We start from the raw sequence: 21,054 nt of genomic DNA on the forward strand, positions 1-21,054 counted from the left end.
GACTGTGTGATTGGCCCAAGGTGACCTAGCAAGCTTCCATGGCAGAGTGGGGGTTCAAATGTGGGTTCTCCAGGTCCTAGTCTGACATTCTAACCAGTACACCACGCTGCCTGTTTTTTCAATTATTGTGAATGAGAGAGTGATGGAAATAAAAGACAGTGGCAGAATTGCATCTTTGAAAAAATGGAAACAGCAAACGACAGCTCTGTTAGCGATATATACCACGTTGGTATGACTCACAGCAATTAAATGTCGATACTTCAAAAGATGTGAGAGCTTCTCTTTCATCCAGGCAGAACATGCTATTTTCATGACTACAGATGAGTAGCTTCAAACGATTCAGATGCAACAGCACATAAACACATAAACACAAGGAGAAAGGATAGAAGATACATTCATATGACTGTCAACCAACCTTGCAAATAATGTATGCGAGTAGGAACAAATAAACTTCCAAGGAGTGCATATTCAAGATCACGTGGCTCTGTTATCCATAGCACCATATAATCAAGCTTCTGTACTCACAATTACCAGGAACAATCCAGCCAGAGCTAAGCTAATTTAAGTCCTGTTAATTTTACCACATGCTTTACAATGAAATCCTACTGCACTGGAAAATTCTCAATGGGAAATCAGTGAGGCTTAATTTGGGCTAGGTTGTGCAGTTAAGGAATGGTAAAGAGGTGCACTTGTATCACTCTTTTAAAGTCTGCTTATGGAATGAAGTGGGAATTCTTACCCACGTTTGCAAATAAAAATAAAACAAGGACATTAATTATTTCAGTTCAACTAACGTTCTATAATAATGTGGCTCTAGATATGCAGTTTGTAGGTGCAAGAAAATATGTTTCTGCATGCACTTGACCATCTATGAAGAAATCCCTATCTGTATGGACACAGGTTTAGAAAGAATTAGCCTTCAAATGCTAAAATGAAAAGGAGCACTGTAAAGAATCCAAGAAGATAAACCTAATGTAGTTATTTTTATGGCAGCGTTCCTTTCAAACAAAACATCTAGGGTCTGCAAATTATGAAAGACGAAAGTCCATGTATGCATCAGAGACCGAGGCAGAAAGATCAAAGGCAAAGCACACCAGCCCCCAAATCTCTGGATGAATACTTCGTCTCTCCCATTTCAGTTCTGATCTACTTCATCATCACTGATTGCGTGCACAGACTAGTAAGGTGCAGCGCACCTCCCCTCGTTAGTTTCCAGTTTTGTACCAACTGACCTTTCCAATGTGCCCAGCACCTTTGAAAATATCACAACATGCATTCAAAGAGACACTCAGCAGTGAGCTTTATTACCTTCTCCTCCACAGCTAAGTGCTTAATGAAACTCTTACTTCTAAATGGACTTGGGAAAGGGCTTAACGGTAAGCTTCACGCTTACAAATAAAAATCTATAATGCTCTTAGCCAATGAACAGCCTATTGCCAAACTACCTAGAAAATTAGACGGCAGGGCCTTGCGGCACTTTCCTCCAATCTGCATCCAAGAACAATGGGATGGGAAAGAAGAGAAGATGGATTTTTGCTCCGGGCCACAGACAAGCAGGGGTGGCCAGGTTCTTTATTCTTGGGAGCCTCCCTGTTCTCCAGACACCATCTTCATGGGCTGCGAAGACTTTTGTCAATTTTATTATGAATTCACTTGATCTGTAGCCTACCTTTCTCACTGAGTCTCAAGACGGGTTACAAAATCAGATAATGATGCAATAAAAAGACCTGTATAAAACATACCATTAAAATGAAAAACAACAACCTTGGTTTACAAGAATTAGAAGACAGTGCAGTCAGGGTCACCGACTTTTCTTTATTGCAAGAAACTTCTGTGTACCAAAAACTCTCCCAAGCTATTTCCTTCCTTCCCGGCATGCTTCCAAGTTTTGTTTTGCTCTAGAAAAAGCACCAGGAATGAAGCTATCAGGAAAGCCATACAGAACAATATCCAATGAAACAAAATGTTTTAAAAGCAAAAAAGTCTAGAGTACATCTTTTCACCATCTTTTCCGGAACCTTCAAGGGACGCCCAAGCAACATCCATTAAGCTCATGAGCTACCTGTTGGAGACCCCTGAACCAGATAATAGAACAATAAATGCTACAATAAACTACAACGCTTTATTTAAAAAAAACCCTCCTGAACAATGTGGAACAATGGGAGTGTGAGACCTTCCCAACTTCCTCAGCAAATCTCCCCGGGCATTAAAAACCACAGAAATGAAGCACATGCACTTGGAAAATATGAGCATCAACCAAGAAGACAGAATAATGAATTTGCTTCTTGGGACATGCCATCAGTTTGACTTGGTCTTTGCAAAAGGTGCGTGCAATAGGAACACAATTGGAAATGCATACAAAACCCACACTGCCTCCCTGCTTCACTTTCTCATGAAGCAGAAAGCAACACTTTGATGCACCTGGATTCAGATTTGCCAGACCACCAAGCTAGTGTAAGAGTTACTAGTGGGCAATTCCTAGGACAGACAATACTTGTGACTCTTACTTTTAGCAAGGTGAATAGTACATTTCATGGGGGAGGGGGGCTGGGAATTCTTAGTAATTGTACAAATGACAAAAGCAATCTTCCCTGATTTTTTTTTTTAAAAATGTAGAAAATGTTCTGTCAGTGTTGTTTCATTGCTAGGATGAGTCTATTGCTGCACAGAACAAAGCAAAATAAAATAATCTGATATTTGAGTTGGAGGTTACTTTCAGCACGTTTTACGCAGACCTTGGTGAGAAGGTTCAAGTTCCATAAAGCTTGTTCATAAATGAGCTAGAGGTAGGAATGAGCAACAATATGGCCATCCTTTGTGAGTGACATCAAATTATCCTGGATGGTGGAAACCAAAGTTGTCTGCCCGGAGCTCCAAAAGTATTTTTTTCAAGAAGATAAGTAGGCAACAATGTAAGTAAAAGCTTGCATTTTCAGCATTCTGGTACAAATACACTAACAGAATCATCCTAAACAGAGTTGCATCCTTCTAAGCCCAGTGACTTCAGTGGGTTTAGCAGGGTGTAGTCCTTAGGATGGCACTTTGGTTCTGCTTTGGAGATTATTATTAGCAACAGTTTGGGTTTTTATCATTTACTATAAATGACAGTATATACAGAAAGTCAGCAGACATGGTATTTTGCAAAACCAAAAAGAAAAGCTTCTGCCCACGAGGGCTTCCCACTGAAATCCAAACTTCATCCGCAAGAGACAAGGCTGAGGCTGCATTCAGTTCATCCCTGCAGCCTCGGACAACCTCGTTGACTATGCCTCACTGGCCACCTAAAGTCACGTAGTTTTATGCAAATACAGAAAGCTCACACAGCCTCCCTGCACATTCACCACATGGTGCATCGAATCATGCAAAAAGCAGGGTGGCTCTCTCGGATGACACAAACAGCTTTAGGATGGGGGTCACATCAACAGCATGGCACAAGAAGTTTAGCACTAGGCAACTGTCCGCGTGATCCTGGCAATAAATACATAGGAGCTCAAAGGAGAAGCTTCTCTCTGTGGCTTACAGTTGTTGTTTATGTCTTAAAGTCTTCCTAGCTGTTCATTTTTTAAAAACGGTAGCATCAATACAATTGTGCATTGTGAAGACAGTTTAAAATACAAACCCAAAGTATCACCAGCCACTGAAGCGTGGTTAAAACAACAACGAGAAGATATCTTACATACCCACCACCCCCTACTGGTGATGAATAGAATGCAGAAGTTCCTTGAGGATCTGCCTAAAAGTCTAATTTTTCCCCCACAGGATCTTACAGGGAGTCAAGTGAGGAGACATGGGTGTGTTGTAACATCCAGCAGGAAGGATGGGTGGGATATGTTTCTGGAAAAGGAATATTTGCCCAAGACAGCCTACCTGATTAAAAAGTGGCATATAAAAGGGGGGAAAGTGAAACAAACCAGTGGGAAGTCAGCTGTGTCATCTCCACTGGTGGGAAGTGGCACCACAGTCTTATTCAGGGGTTGCCAAACTTGCTTAATGTAAAAACCCCATGGGAATAAATGTCAGATGTTTGAGAGCTGAAAGACCTGAACGTTGGATGGATGGATGGAAGGAAGGAAGGAAGGAAGGAAGGAAGGAAGGAAGGAAGGAAGGAAGGAAAGCAACTTTAACTTTAAATGCATTCTCCAAGCTGCTGGCTGGCTTGGAGAAGTGATTTAAAGAGAGAAATGCCTTCTCCAAGCCAGTTGAGGAGGGGGGGAGGCTTTGAAAGCCACACAATATGTGTGAAAGAACCACATGTGGCTCCCGAGCCACAGTCTAACCACCCCTGAGGTCTGAACAAATCAGAATCCAGTATGACAGGGGTGGCCAACAGTAGCTCTCCAAATGTTTTTTGCCTACAACACCCATCAGTCCCAGCCAGCGTGGCCAATGGCTGAAGCTGATCTGGAGAGTTATCGTTGGCCACCCCTGCAGTATGACATGAAGCCCTACCACATACACCCTGCAGTGATCAGATATGCCATATAAGCACATCCACTTCTCCAAACAAGTGGTTGTGTCCTCAAGATGAGATCAAGATGCATCTGCTGAAGGACAACGGTTTCCTACCACTCCTGTTATTGTTGTGCAAGGATAACATTCACCTTAAGAACTGCTGGCAACTTCCCCAAGACCCCCAAAGTAGAGAGCACTGGTAGTCCCCTTTCGTCCCTGCTGCCACTCTTCTCAAGGTCGCCTACTGGATCAGCCCCTGCAACAGTGACCTTAATTTGCAGAGCTGCTGGAGGGAAGATTAATGGGAATGTGTCTCCCTCTCCTTCCAAGTGTGGGCTGCAGAGAGACCACATTCAGCAGGGAAGGATCTGCCAGTGCTTAAGTTATGATGGCCCACCGGTGAGATGATAGCCCAGTTTCAGATTCTCACAGAATCTGAGGAGCAACGTAGTTTCCCAGCTGAGAGGCATCCTCACAATGTTCTCAAATAAAAGAGTTAGATCCCTGTCTAGTAGTACCTTAGAGACTCAAGTCCAACTTTCTTCATGACCCCAAGTGATATCACGGCTTGTGGGAAAGAGGAAGAGGAATACAGTTGATGCTGAATCTGTGCCAGGATGGGAACTTAACTCTCCAGCAACCACCATTTAAAAACACTGAATTGAGATGGCCTTTAAAACCAGGTATATGGTAAAACTTCTCCAGAATAGACTTGTTGCCAATGTTTTGGATAACTCAGGTTGCAGTCTTTTGCACTTTTAAAAAAAACTCTGGAGCAGGGGTGGCCAAACTTGCTTAACGTAAGAGCCACATAGAATAAACACCAGATGTTTGAGAGCCGCAAGACATGAACATCAGATGTTTGAGAGAAAGAAGGAAGGAAGGCAGTGGGGAGGGGAGAGATGGACAGAAAGTAACTTGAACTTTAAATGGATTCTCCACGCTGCTGGCTGATTTAGTTTGGAGAGGTGATTTAAAGAGATAAATGCCTTTTCCAAGTCACCCAAAATGGCGGAGGGGGCTTCAAGAGCCGCACAATATGTGTGAAAGAGCCACATGTGGCTCCCGAACTGCAGTTTGGCCACCCCTGCTCTGGAGCAAGTCACATTAATTCCATAGATTTTATTTGGGAGGCAAAGGATGGCGCTGGAAAAGTTCACAAGGGACAACAAGGAAATGCACCGTTTGGGCATGAAATGAGCAAAAAAAAAAGGGGGGGGGGAGAAACCCTGTCAGCATTTGAGAAAACGAACGATCCTTTTAAATATAAAGAATGACTCAATAGCACAAAGAAGAGGAGGATTCTTTTGCAATGGAGTTCTAAAGAAAGCTTGTGCGCCAACCTCTGAGCCATTTCTCTTCCCGTGTAACCCTACACGGAGTGATTCCAGTCTGAGTCTGTTGAAGTCAAAGAACTTAGAAGGATGTCACTCTGCTTCAGATGGCACTGTAAGGATCTGAATCCCCAGCAATGTCCCCCCTAAGCTTCAGAGTCTTGTGAGCAAAAATTCTACTTTGTGAGCTAATACATCAATTATTGTGCTCTGGGGCCATCTTTCCTGAGCTAAGACAAAAATGTGTGAGCTGGAGGCTAAAAATCTGTGAGCTAGCTCATGCTAACTCAGCTTAGAGGGAACACTGCTCCCCTGGGGGGTTAAAGGGGTAATGCTGCAGAAGACTGACTGGTTTTGCACTAGACTTTTAATCCTGGTTTAGCCCTGTCCCCAAGCTGACATTCTACACTAAAATCATAGAGTCATAGAGCCCTTCCTTGTTGGGAGTCCAGGATGGGTGTCTCCTGTCTGTCGACCTCCTGCACACCTTGGATATCTTCCCTACCCCCTTTTCTTGGGGTAGTAGTCCCTCAATCATCCCCAACTACTCTTTTAAGGCTCTAGTCCCCCCCCCCCGCAGCTTTAGCCTCCTCTTTCTCTTCATGACCCCCACTTTTCTTTCACTGCCGTTGCTCCCTGCTTAGGATCCCCTTTGCCTGTTTTGACTCCCCAGGAGCCCCCTCCCCTTTTGCAGGGAACAAGTTCTCAACCAGCAAGCGTGGTGGTGGTGGAGAGCAACCGATTCACCGCGCATGCTCCGAGAGCTCAAGCATGCTCCTTAAGAAAGAGGGAGCCAAAAAAAGAACGAACAATCAGACGGGAAACTAAAAACCCTTCACCGCCAGAATCCAAGCAGAAAGTTTTTTCTCTTCTCCTCTCGCCACCCCAATCGTGTGCCCGGGCTGCCTTCCAGCAAATATAGAGATCCCTGATCTTTTTCTTCTTGCTCTGGAGTTGTTAGTCTTGCTTGGTGGGGGGTGGATTAAAATCGGCTGGCTTTGGCACAGAAGTCCTCCCCTAGACACGACAGTCGAGAAAACGGACTTTGGAACGGGGTGATCCGGTAGGGGCACCCCACAGCTCAGCGGTCGGCGCACCGATTCTCACGAGCAGGAGGCTCCCTTAGCGGTATAGAGCACATAGGGTGGGTTTGGTCGCTCGGTCTGTCTGTTTTTAGAAGAGTGGGAAAGAGGAGGAAGAGATACGAGAGAAGTTCTGGCAGGGGGAAGGGATAGCAAGCAACTAGCCGGTGGAATGGAAAGGATGAAATGTGCCACAATTCTTATCCAAGGGTGTGCGATTCGCACAGCCGGTGTGCGCTGTCCAAAGTGCTGATGTAACGGACAAAAGAACCAGGCTACAAATTGTTATTATTATTATTACAGCAGGCAGAGTTGCTGCCCAGCCGGGATTCAATGCAACCCGTTCCTCAGGGCGATCTCCTTCCTTCTCCCTCCCCACCCTCCGTGCTTCCCCCCCCCAGTCTTCTCCTCCTACCCCTCCTCCTTCGAGGGCGGGGGGGGGGCAGAGTCGAGCGCCTCCATCTCCGCCACCACCCTCCAGTCCCCCAGCCACAGAACGCGCCTCCAACTCCATCGGGCGGCAAAGCAAAAAGACCCGAGTCGAATCATTCCAAACACACCAGCGATCTCTAAGGCCATCCACTCGAGAGGCACACCCGGCGAGGCGGACACGTACCTTGAGCTCTTCAATGTCCAGATTGGGTGATCTTTCCATAGAACGAAATTATAAACGAAGGTGGGAGGCGAGAAGGAGAGGGGGGGAAACCCGAGACAGAAGTTGTGCCAATTTCTTTTTTAAGGGGAGAAAAAAAAAATAAGAATAATCTAGACTCTCAGTTTCCAGCCTAAACTCAGTCTTGTCCTCCAAACCCTGGCTGCTCTTGTCAATTTCATTCTCCGGGAATCACGCCGCCGTGGGTTCCAAAGCAACAAATACAAGGTAGTCCAGAGGATAAATATTCCCTTCCCCGCCCTTCGGTCTATCTCTCTCTGTCTCTCCTGGGTGGGGAATCTCCCTCCCCGAGGAACGCGACAGGTGCTCTTTCCTCCCGAGGAGCCCCCGGATCTTGTCCTGGAGCGAGGCAAGGCGAAGCGAGAGCAGGGCGGGGGTGGGCTGGAGCCGGGAGAGAAAATCCGCCGGGCGCAAAGACGCTCCTTTTCCTCTCTCGCTTCTCCTGCTGCTGCCGCCGCCGCCGCCTCGGCGAGAGAGCGAAGCTTTAGAAACCGGCCCCTCGCTGCTTCCCAAGGCGAAAAGCGCCGGCTGCCCCGGACGGCATCAATGCACCAAAACTGCCGGCGAATCTCTCCCGCTCGCCCAAGCCGGCGTGGTGGTGGTGGGTCTGGCCAGCCCAGCAAAGCCCTCGGCTCGCCTGCATGCCGAAGCCCGGCCAGCGAATCCCGCCCCCCGCCGGGAGCCCCAACCGCTGCCGCCGCCGCCGCGATCACTTTCCTCCCCCGGCAGGCAGAGATGCCCCCCGATCCGCGTCCTGCATAGACTGCCCCCCCCAGTCGCTCTTGCTGAAGGGATCTGGCCGGCGCTGGAACTGAAGGCGCGGGAGGACGGGGGAGATGAACGACGGAGGGGAATAGAAGATAATAAAGTCCGTGGGGAATGCTGCTCTCCCTTGAAGGTTATGCTAAAAAGAGTTGGGGGGGGGGGGGAGAGAAAGAGAAGGTTTCTCTTGCAGAGCGGGAGAAGACCAAGAGCCAGGGAGGAAGGAAGAGCAGAGCGGAGAGTCGGGGCGGGGGAGCCCAGAGCTTTCCCCCCTTCTCTCGCCTGTGTTACTGTCCTTCACCACCAGGTGACTGACTTCGCTCCTCTCTTCTCGCGGCCAGCGCGGAGGGGATTTCTCTCATCTGTCAAAAAGCAACATTTCCTTTCTCGACAAAGACAAGCCTCCCCTCTCTTCTCTCTCTCTCCCCCCAACCCCTCCTCTCCCCGGGTCCTAAAGTCCGCCATGCGGCTATATTTTGGGAGCCTCTCCCCCCCGGGGGCGTGCATGCCGATGCAGCCCTGCTCCTTGGAGTTGGTCCGCAGCCTTTGGAAATGCGGAGAGCGGGAAGGGGAGCTCCGGAGGCTGCGGGCTCCGGGGAAAGCCTCGGCCAAAGAGGGCTCTTGTCTCCTCGGCGGGCATCCTCGCTCCTTCTCCTCCTCGCCCCGCTTGCAAATTATAACGGATACGTTTCATTAAAAAAAAAATGCAGAGTTTGATCATTTTAATACGCTTTTCTTAATTTTTAAATCTCCGCATTCTTTAACGAAACACACCTCGGATTGTTCTTTTCACGTTTGCTTCTTTGGGAACGTTTCCTGGCCAAATGAAAACAAGTACTGGGGATTCAGGGGTGTGATGGGAGAGCCTCTCTCGATTTGTTCCCCCTTTCATCTGAGGTTCCTATCCAGATTGAAAGTTAAGGTATAGAGAGAGAGAGAGAGAGCTATAGTTTCTTAGCATGGAGAAACTTGATTCTACCAAATCACCTTCTTACTATCTACCACCTGCAGATTTAAAAACATAACATGAAATACACCAAAACCCTCCTTTTGGGGAGAAGAAACCGCTTCCAAATCAACTGAGGTGGGGATTCTGATCGCCTGTCTTCCACACGCCTCATCTAATGTCTGGGTGCAGATTCTACCCGGCGCTAAGAAATGTTTCTTTTTTCCAGGGCATCATTAGCCCGTCTGGCCACATTTCTGTATGGATTTGTGTATGCTCAGAGCTTGCTTTGAATCAGAGGACTGCTTATTCATGTTTACATCCTAGGGGGTTTCAATCATATTTGTAATTCAGAAAGGAATTAGGCTTGCACAGTCTAAGCTTCCAAATAAACAGAAAGGGGCTTTGGAGGCACAACCAATCACAGACTTCCGTCACATCTTCTGGAACCTTAGAATTAGAATCTGCTAGGGCAAGTTCGGGGGTGGGGGGGGGGGAACGTGATTATAGAGATGGCCCCGACATTGTGATGAGATTGTGCATTGGAATATTATGCCCCAAAGGCCAGCATGGGATTCCTGAGTGCCTTACATTAAACTCCCCTTCCTTGTGCATGTCAGGGATAAGGATGACCTTGAACTGTCTGTGCTAGGACAGCCAAAAGAGATCTCTGGGTCTGAAGGCAGCAGGCAGGAATATGGAAATAGGATGCAAGCCTAGATGGGCCTCAGGACTGATCCAGCATAGCAAGTCTTATGTTCTTAGGAGACATAGGAGGGCGACAAAGATGGTGAGGGGTCTGGAGACCAAGTCCTATGAAGAAAGGCTGAAGGAGCTGGGCATGTTTAGCCTGGAGAGGAGATGGCTGAGAGGTGATAGGATCACCGTCTTCAAGTACTTGAGGATGGTGTGGAATTGTTTTCTGTGGCCCCAGGAGGTAGGACCAGAACCAATGGGTTGAAATTAAATCAAAAGCGTTTCCAACTCAACATTAGGAAGAACTTCCTGACTGTTAGAGTAGTTTCTCAGTGGAGCAGGTTTCCTCGGGAGGTGGCAGACTCGCCTTCCTTAGAGGCTTTTAAACAGAGGCTAGATGGCCATCTGACAGCGATGAAGATCCTGTGAATTTAGGGGGAGGTATTTGTGAATTTCCTGCATTGTGCAGGGGGTTGGACTAGAAGACCCTGGAGGTCCCTTCCAACTCTATGATTCTATGAACCCTTCTCTGTGACGTGTTAAACCACGAGGGGGGGAGGAGCAGAGAAGATTTATCTGTGTGCAGTGTCAGAGTTGTGACCTCCTTCTCCAGTGATTTATAGAAGACTACACACCTTTTTGTTTGATCCCAGCAGAAGCTTCCCCTGAAGGTTGACTCAGCCTTCCATCCATCATAAGTACCCATACTCCAGAAGATATTTGTGAGTTTCCTGCATTGTGCAGGGGGTTGGACTAGATGACCCTGGAGGTCCCTTCCAACTCTATGATTCTATGATCTAGGGGGCAGAGTGGGTGCTTGCCCCAGGCGTCACCAGAGGGGGGCAACAAATTGAGTATGGAGTCCATTCCATTCAATGGGCCCATAAGGGGGCATCATTTTTTTTTAATTTTGCCCCCCCCCCTCAAAAAACATGTAGATCCAGCCTTAAGCCAAGAGATGGTGGCTCAATGAGTGAAACCAAAAGTGAGCCTCATGGCAATGTGAGGATTTGAACTAGGGTCTCCTAGATCTTAGTTCAACTCTCTGAACAATGTACCAATGTACCTGGCTGCCAGGTCTTCCCCTCTCAGGATGGCACTGCCCTTATCTATTTAAATAAATAAATTTACTTATTTATTTTCACAACAACCCTGTAAAGTAGGTTAGGCTAAGAGGGTGTGGCTGGCCCAGGACTGCCCCCACCCCAGGTGAGCTGCATGGCAATGTGAAGATTTGAACCTTGGTCACCCAGGTTTTAGTTCAACACTCAGACCACTACACCACACCAGCTGTTCTCAGAAGTAAATTGTCTCTAAATATTTCATTTATTTATGAAATGTATATGCACCTTTTCTAAAGTCCTGCTCAAGGTGGCATACAAGTAAAACCAATACCATACATTAATAAATATTATCAATATACGAACAAAAGAAATAAGCTTAGGGTATAACAACACCACAAAATGATCAACGGATGTTGTAAGAACTTAAGAGAAACCAGCGGCCCATTCAATCCAACTCTTTATATCACACAATGGCCAAAACCCAGGTGCCATCAGAAGGCCCACCAACAGGGCCTGAACTCCTGAAGCCCTCCCATTGTTGCTCCCTAAACCGCAAGAATACAGAGCCTCACTGCCCCAGACATCATGTCCCAACTATACATTGTGGCTAATAGCCACTGATGGACCTCTGCTCCATATGCTTATCCAATCCCCTCTTGAAGCTGTCTATGCTTGTAGCTGCCACCACTTCCTCTGGCAGTGAATTCCATGTGTTAATGACTCTCCTAAATAATATCCATAGAACAGACCTCAGAACAGGAGAAGACAATCAAATAGCTAAAAGAGATTAAAAACCCTTAGTCAGAAGAAGACTTTTCTCTACCCTAAGAAGCCTCAAAGGGGTTTACAATCACCTTCCCTTCTTCTCCCCACAACAGGCATCTTGTGAGGTAGGTGGGGCTGGGAGTTCTGAAAGAACTGTGATTAGCCCAAGGTTACCCAGCAGGCTTCATGTGGAGAAGTGGGGAATCAAACCCAGTCCTCTGAATTAAAGTCTGCTGCTCTTAACCACTACACCATGGCCCTCTCCTGACTACTTTGTCCACGCTCACTCCTTGAGCATGCTTTCCATGCATCACCCAGGAGCAACATTTCTGTGAAAAGTGTTTCCTCCAATCACACTGCCAGCTCACTGGGTTGGAGAGGGTTTTATTTCAATTATTAGATGCAATCGTAATGGCAGATGCTGGCACATGCCTTGTTAAGGTCTGTGACTGCATGGTGGATCAGGAGCGAGGGCATCGAAGCACAGATTTTTTTGGTGAAAGTCTGCTCCCTCCTCCCTGGTGTTTTGAGCCTTTGGTTAATGAGGCAAAGGCTTTGTTTATATTCCCTACCAGGCAAGAAAAGCTGTGGCGTGCTTGGAGGGGATGCACCAAAAGAATCAGAGGTTAATCACGTAGTGCTCCATTTTGTCCCCACCCCCTCCAGTTTGCTGTAGTGGTTAAGTGCACGGACTCTTATCTGAGAGAACTGGGTTTGATTCTTCACACCTCCACTTGCAGCTGCTGGAATGGCCTTGGGTCAGCCATAGTTCTCGTAGGAGTTGTCATTGAAAGGACAGCTGCTGTAAGAGCTCTCTCAGCCCCACCCATCTCACAGGGTGTCTGTTGTGGGGGGGGGGGGAGAAGATAAAGGAGATTGTGACTGCTCTGAGACTCTGAGATTCAGAGTATAGGGTGGGATATAAATCCAATATATTTTTCTCCTTTCTGGAAGGTAGCAGTCCTATATTGCAGTGCAGAAGCTATTGGGCTTCTACCCTTCCCAAAAGCGGGGAAAACATGTAACCCCTCATGACACGAATGACCAGATCTCATAAAAAAGCAATCCTGCAGGAACACATTCATACCCAAGTCTGTCCAATTATGTATGGAAATGGTTGTTCAAAGAAATTTTATTTATTTATTTATTTATTTTGGTGGGGGGGAGGACCCTGCAGCAGAAGGTACATAAATCTGGAACTATCCCATGTCTTATTCTGTGAGGTCTTCCATTTTCTCCAAGGAAATCTACAAGATTTCTCAGTGGACCCTGGGGAGAAAGTTAAGTTAGGTTCGGGTTGAGAGAAACACACAGAATGAATTAAGCATTTGGTCCACTGTGCGTGTGCAAGATTTGGCATCCCTCACAATCTCTGAATAAAGGCCTCCATGTTCTGACATTATTGGGTCCCTAGGAGGAGGACATGATGGCAAAACCATACCACCTGTGCCTTCTTCGCTGGTAAAATGTTTTTCTTCTCTCCATCTGCGATAGAAGGAAGATCCCATCAGCAAGGGCTACAGTCCTTAAGAATTTCATCCCAGAAGGATGGGGATGGGGGAGAAGTTAGAAACATGCACACATTGTGGTTTTTATTGCTTTACATAAGTAATGCCCCAGATGGTGACCATAGCATCCACCACTGTGTTTTCTAAAACATTTTCCCTAAAACTTCCCTAAAACATCTTTTCTCCAACACAAAGTCCCAATGCTGCCTTTCTTCTACCTCACTGGAACAGAAGCTGCTTCATAAAAATCCAGGTGGCATTACTTTTTGTGTTGGAAATAGCTGTTTCAATCATAGGATTGTGCTTGATTAGAAACGTTCTTACATTCTGTGGCTGGCCTCATTTTGTAGTGGCAGCCATTTTGTAGTATCAAAGTTCAAGACTACCCACAAGCTCAACAAGGTTGGCTAGATTTTGGAGGTTGTCCCCTTTCTGACTGAAAATAGAGAGATGGCTGAGGGATACAATTCCTGAGAATGTCATTTCAGTCGGGATGGAAAGTAAGTTACAGATGGGAATGTATTTCCTATTGAAACCATTGGAAATAGCTACCAAATTAATGACTCCTAACATTACATAATGTTTCTCTAGAATCCAAGCAAACTTTTAAATCAGTTAAACAGGCTGATCAAAACCCCTACACACACATTTATGTGCACATCCATATTATGCTTTGTATGAAGTAGTACCCAGAAGCATCTCGGAGTTCACATCCCTCTAAATTTTGATACCCTTTCTTCCATCAACCAGACTGAAATCTCTGACTCTATCAACTCCCTTCTAACCCTCTCTGACAAAAAAAAATCACTTTATTGGAACGCATTTATCTAGTAAAATCTTTGATCTTACCTAAGATAGTGTTTTATTTACGCGCTGTCCCTTTATGTATCCCGGCCCCTTTGCTACATAAATGGCAGGCTCAAGTGAACGGATTTGTATGGCAACACCGGAAACCAAGGCTCAACTTTGCGTCTTGCAGGCGAACTACGTCGATGGGAGGCTTAGCGGTCCCTGACATCTCCAGATATCACGATGCTATCATCCTCTCTACCTTGATAAAATATTACAGGCCTTCCTATGTGGCGGACTGGAAGCTGATTGAAAATTCTTATCTCAAGACCTCTTCTTTTCAGGAGGAGCTCTGGGGTGTCTCTAGATGAGTTAAATCTTCTCTTTCCTCGAATCCCTTTCTAGCTTCTCTCCTACAAGTTTTGCGCAAACACTGCAATCTGCTAGCCCCTCCAACTTCCCCCTTAGCCACATTTGTCGGCCAACCCTGGTTTACTCCAGGTTTGTATAAAAACTCTTTCTCAAAATGGAGACAATTGCGGCTGACTCGCTTTGTTGATGTCCTCTCCAAGGGGATACTGAAAGATAAAGTGACCTTAGAGGCAAACTCTGAAATTCGACTTCCTTGGTTTGAATACATGCAACTCAGACATTTATTAGATACTCATCTCTTTAGCCCTCCCTTGCGGATTCATCTTGGTGATTTTGAAAAAATTTTGTTTAATGACTCAGCCCCTATTAAAGGTTTGATATCGAAAATTTACAAACTGCTACTTCACTCCATTGACACAAAACCACACTCCTATCAAGGGGCCTGGCACCGAGATCTGGGTACCGAGCTAACCAAAGAGCAGTGGCAGGCTATTTGGAGTTCTTCCATATATAAAACGAAGGCAATGAACGTGCAACTTCAAGCCATTAAAGTTCTCACGCGCTGGTATAAGACCCCGGTGCAATTATCACACTCCTTCTCTACTTCGCCCCTCTGTTTTAAGAACTGCGGCCAGAGAGGCACATTCTTTCACTCCTGGTGGCTCTGCCCCGTTATACAAAGCTTTTGGAGGCTAATTTACCAAGAAGTACATGCCCTCACCTCATACTCCCCACCTTTCACGCCGGAGTACGCTCTCCTGAACCTTGTAGGCACCTCACGCATTCCTGAGCACGCGGAGGAACTAATTTCACATATGTTCGTGGCAGCTAAATTTGCAATTGCCCTGGTTTGGAAGCAACAAACTCCTCCCTCGAGACAGGCATGGTGGCTGAAACTATGGGATTATTTTGTTTTAGATAAGCTCACCTATGACTTAGATCCTCGTTGCTCCTCCCAGACCGCTTCCTCGGACTTCGTGTGTAAATGGCGTCCCTTTATTGATAAAGTCTCAAAAGACAGCAGAAACCCTAATGACTCACACCATGCTATATTAATGTCATGCCAACTACTGTTGTAATTAGTTTTTTAATGGTTAACATTGTATGTATCCACTTCCTCACTATATATTGGTATATGCTATGCATCTGCTGATGTACTACCACCTTTGTACCTTGAACTTTATACCAATAAAGCTTTTATATTAAAAAAAAAAAAGTAGTACCCAGTCCATTTTATTGGGTTATCATAATGCCCAAAATTAAGGGAAAAGGAGGAACAAAATTTTGCTTTATCTGCAGTCCCCATTCATAATTGTTTTCCTCTAGAATTTCTGAGTTTGGCAAAAAAAATAAAAAATAAAGTAAAACTGCATCGAGAAGGACAATTTAGAGTTAACTCCTCAAAGCTTCTGAATACGTTTTGCACACAAGAGCAGCTTCTTAGAGCGATAATATTAGTTTGTATTTTTACATGAAAAGAGAACTTGACTTTTTGATCAGCTTTCTCCCTTAATTTGGAAGATCTCTGAGAAGTGAAATCAGCAAGAGTATCTGGCAAAAGCTTTGCTTTTCAGTGGAAGCCTGGCTCTCGGAGGAACAACAGTTCGTCATGGAAGCTGCTGCTAGCCCTTCACATGCATAAATTATTTCTCCGTTCGGTGCTACAGATATCTGAGGGCATAATCAAGCCTTAGTGCTGGAGGGAGATACTTTTGTTCTAAGAAACGGAGCCTGGAATGAAGCCATTTTGCTTAATCTTTGTGAGACATTCCATGGAAACTTTGAAAAGAGAGCTGCTGTATGGCTTCTGTGTGCCTCTCGGATTCTTCTCCACATTGCAGATTTCTTTAAATACCTCAGGGCAGACAACTGTTCCACAGACATTTTCAGTTTCTTCTAATTTTCCTTAAAACACACAGTACCAGTAAAGCTAATCTGTTCAGGGATTGGGGGGTGGGGGGAAGATGCATTGCAGAGTCACCATGAATTCCCCAGACTGTGTTGCAAATTCTTGCAACAGGCACAACTACCCTTCCATGATATTCTACTTGAGTAAGTACCTGTCAAATAGCGAACCAGAGATCCTGCCCACATCTGCAAACATGCAAAGGGCAATGATAGGATGCAGTGTAGTTTAGTGGTCAGGAGTACTGGATGCAACCAAGAAACCTGTGTTGAATGCCTCTTTCCTCCCAACCATGAAACTCACTGGGTGATCTTAGACCACTAACATCTACCTCATAGGGTTGTCATGGGGAACAATGACCTAACCCAGTGATCCCCAGCATGGTGGCTGTGCGGTTTCCCCCAAAGAAAAGAGGCAATTCTGGCTTTCATCCTATTCACTGGAGCAGGAAGGGCTTCAGAAGAGCCCACTTTGCATCAGTTAGGAAACAGGAGGTTTGGAACCTCCAGACATTTTGGTGGAACATTCCAATATTTTGCTTTTGTACATGCTGTTGTGAGTCTACAACTTACTATGCCTCTTTCCCAAGTTCTCTCCATGGCTTCAGACTTCTCTGAAAACTAGAATCCTGAAACAGTGGCGGGAACTTGGGAAAGAGGCATAGCAAGTTGTGGCCCTGCAGCAGCAAGTGCAAAATTGGGCAGAAGAGCCACGGGAAAAAGGAGCAGGAAACCAGGACAAAGGCTAGTGAGGAATCAGTCTTTGCCTTAGTAATGGCTGGAATTTCATCTATCAATAGTCTCTGCAAACATGCCCTACTAGTCCTTCTAAAAAAAGGAATGATTGTCTTCTCTAATTCGTTTATTAAAAGGACAGCAGAGAAAGACATGTCTCAATGTTTCTACCTCACTGAGGGAGCAGGATATGAGATCTTTTTTAGAGACACTGGGAGACAGCTCACATCTGTAAATATTACTAAAGATTTACAGATGTGAGTTGTCTCCTTATGACTCTTAAAACAGGCACATGGTGAACAATAATGGCAAAAGGGTAGAGAATTGTCCCGTTCTAGAACAATCCACACACCCCTGGGGTGGCAGTCCTCAGATGGGGCTTGGAGATCTCCCGCTATTACAGCTGATCTCTGGACAACAGAGACCAGTTCCTCTGGAGAAAATGGATGCTTTGTAAGGTAGAGACTATGGCATTATATCTTGATGAAGCCCTTCTCCTCCTCAAACCCCACCCTTTCCACGCTGCACCCTCAAAATCTCCAGGAATTTCTCAACCCAGCGATGGTAAGCTTATGTTCTTTCACAGCCTCATAAGGATTGTACTTCCTTCTCTCTGGCAAATTCTTAATTTTTATCCTTGTATGTCTGACAAAAGAGGTGACTTGGGACTGGCTTGCTTGACTTCTTTATTCTTAACCCACTTACCTGCTTGGATGGAGCTATTTGCTAAATTTGTTCGGAAGCAGTCCTATGAACTTCTGCTTACTACAACACAGTATTCTTTGGTTCCTTTCGTTCCTTTGCAAACAAGATATATGAATGACCCATTCTAATGAAGAGGGCTGGCCCTGCCACTAAGCAAACTAGGTGATTGCCTAGGGCACCAGCCTTCTGGGGGTGCTAAATTGGGTGCTCCCATGTGGCTCAGTGGCATTATCAGGTGTGGGGGGGCAGAAGTTAGCCTTGCCTAAAGTGCTGGACAGTCTAGGGCCAGCCCTGCTAATGAAAGATCTGTATACATCTTATCTCACTATTATTATGCATCCATGCAAATCACTCCATGAGCTCTCTGATTAAACCCAGAGGCTGCCCATTGTAGACCTTCTGTACTGAGTCATGTGTTCTGTGGTACAGCTGGTAGAGAAGGCAAAGCAGATCTAATTTCAGAGCTGCAAAAAGTCTGTTCCATTCCTGGATTGCTGGTAAAATTGCTGGGGGTTCTTCTGTTTGTAAGCCAAGTGGTTGATTCATCAGAGGATTTTAAATCAAGAGTTCAGAGAGGGAGGAAAATAAATGGATGTTTTTGATTGCCAAATCCAGGTGGGTCACCATGTTGGTCTGAAGCTGTAGAACAAATTTAATTGCACACTTCTTCAGATACGAAAACTCATACTTCGAATAAAACTTTGTTGGTCTTAAAGGTGCCACTGGACTCAAACTTTGATTGCCAAAAGTGTGATTTTCATTACAATAATAATTTATTTTAATTCAACTGGGAGGAGATAACCAATCAATGTCAGTAATTAAAAGAGCTGAAAGAAGCAACAACAAATAGATGAGTTCCCTGTTAGAGTAAGGATTCTTTAAAATATATTATTGATGTCACTGGGCCTCTGGTATCCTCCATTTAATGTGAAGATGCCAATTTGACATAAGTCCCATTTATTTCCATAGGATTTACCTCCATGTCAATGTACTTAGGATTTTAGAGGAAATACTTTTAGATTAGGCAATAGTGTTTTTGTTTGTTTGTTTTATGTAAATGATGTGTGTTTTTGCATGTGCGTGTGTGCGTGCACCAGGAAATCATGACAACCTCTGGTGACTGGCCCCTCCTGGGAGCATACAGGATATTCAGAGAGGTGGCTGAATAAAGCCTACCCCTGGCTCTAGGCTCTGGTATTCCAAGGAGGTCTTCCATCCAATTACTTAATTAGGCAATAGCTTTTGAATAAAGTCCAGCTGGTAGAGTGCATGACATGTGGATGCAAGAAGACTTCTCCATCTCTAGAACTCTTAGCAACAACCACAGCAGAATGGATCCCCAGAAAACAAGAAGAAATGAAAACCTTGGGCTATGGTTGTCACGTATGTTTGAGAGAGGTGCCTTTCTGCAAGGGACTTTCTTCTTGATCTATGTTATTGTTTATGAATGAATTTGAAGACTCTTTTGAATCTTTAATATAGAAATGTTGTAATTTTTGCTATAAGTGGTTGTTTTTCATGAAAAGAAAATAATACAGGCTCTCTAAAGCAGGATGAATCGGCAAGCGATACTGATGCTGCTCAACAAGCATCTTTGCACAAAGCTGCTAATGAACGTCTATCATCCTGACCTGCCACAGCCCTCTGCCAGTTGTCCTCCCTCATTCAGCTAGTGTGTCTCTGCTCACTGGGACAGAATGACATGTAATCATTCCTTCCTTTCCTCCCACCCCCTGAAAATAAGAATGCAATTAAACTCCAAGAGGTTCACTTAGTTAGGCCAATAATACGCCACATGAAGGGAATGTGACAACATTCCTTCATATTGTTACTTGAAAATCACTCTTGTTGTTTACTCATTTTCAGGATATTTTTGAGGTACTGAGAGCAAAAATAGACAGGATGCACAGGGAGCAAGCAGAAGTAAGTCCCAGAATGGGCCTCATTCCACAGAAGGTGTTTTTAGGACTGTAGCTTCAGCCATTCTTTTGAATAGGGGAGGGGAACTGCCTCAGGAGGTTCAGCATTTGATTAGCGGAGCAAGGGAGGGGCCTTTGTCCCTTGGGTTTGTTTGTTATAGTTGGCTCTTGAAGAAGCTGCAATGCAGAGGAATGCGATTTAAGCCGGTGATTGCGTGAAGGCAAGAATTTTTCCTTCTGAAGGACTCCGTTTGTGATTTGTTTTGGAGTAGGACTACACAGCAAAGACTTTGAAATTTTCTTGGAGTCATCCTATGGAATATTACCTTTCTGCAAGGGACTTTGTTCTTGATCTATGTTATTGTTTATGAATGAATTTGAAGACCCTTTTGTATCTTTAGTATAGAAATTTTGTAATTTTTGCTATAAGTGGTTGTTTTCTTTGATGCAGTTGTTTTTTTGGCTATACTTCCAGGTGGTGGCTGGTGACCTCCTGGGATTACAGCTGACCTCCAGGTGACAGAAATCAGTTCGCCTGGAGAAAATGGCTGCTTTGGAAGGTGAACTTTGTGGCATTATACCCCATTGAAGCCCCTCCCCGAACCCCATCCTCCTCAGGCTCCAAAATCTCCAGGCATTTCCCAACCCAGAGCTGGCCACCCTAGCTAAAGGACAAGTTCTGAGGGGAGAAGCCTGACTGAGCATCCCCTCCATACCCACCCACCATTAATTCCTAATGGCAGCCTGATGACTGGGGTGTTTTTGTTGTTGTTGTTAAGATCAACACATTCGGGGAAAGTCACACACCTTACAGCCAGATGGTATCACCAGGCCTAATTTTATGAACATATGAAGCTGCCTTATACTGAATCAGACACTCAGTCCATCAAAGTCAGTATTGTCTACTCAGACTGGCAGCGACTCTCCAGGGTCTCAAGCAAAGGCTTTTCATGCCTACTTATCAGGACCCTTTTTAGTTGGAGATGCCAGGGATTGAACCTGGGACCTTCTGCTTACCAAGCAGATGCTCTACCACTGAGAAACTGTCCCTCCCAGTTTTTGGGCAGGAGCTCACAGGAGCAGAGCTCTGGAACCTCCACATTTTATTGTGCTCTTTCTTTCTTACCTCCCACACTCGCTTTCTGGGCTCCATTGTTCAAAACCCCTGTGAGAATGCTGCAAAACTCTAAGATTTGACATACTTTCTAATATTTCCCCCCACAAAAAATGAGGAAATAACCAAAACATATAAAGTAGACAGATGGAAATCTTTACCATGCCACTGTGTCCACATAGGAGAAAGTAATTTGAAGAGTATGATAGGAGCACTGTTCCCTCTAACCTGAG

At 45.3% G+C, this 21,054-nt stretch overlaps 1 protein-coding gene across 1 annotated transcript in view; it reads right to left on the minus strand.

Moving 5' to 3' along the window:
* The window catches only part of SGCZ (sarcoglycan zeta), an 865,974-nt gene extending 858,371 nt beyond the window's left edge, over positions 1–7,603 (minus strand). The window contains exon 1 of the mRNA XM_060246399.1: positions 7,485–7,603. Within this exon, the coding sequence (XP_060102382.1) occupies positions 7,485–7,523 (39 nt within the window). The 5' untranslated portion in view covers positions 7,524–7,603. The remainder of the gene's footprint in view (positions 1–7,484) is intronic.
* Positions 7,604–21,054: the final 13,451 nt, after the last annotated feature.

Source organism: Heteronotia binoei, chromosome 9, assembly GCF_032191835.1.
Source record: "Heteronotia binoei isolate CCM8104 ecotype False Entrance Well chromosome 9, APGP_CSIRO_Hbin_v1, whole genome shotgun sequence".
Taxonomy (NCBI): Eukaryota; Metazoa; Chordata; class Lepidosauria; order Squamata; family Gekkonidae; genus Heteronotia; species Heteronotia binoei.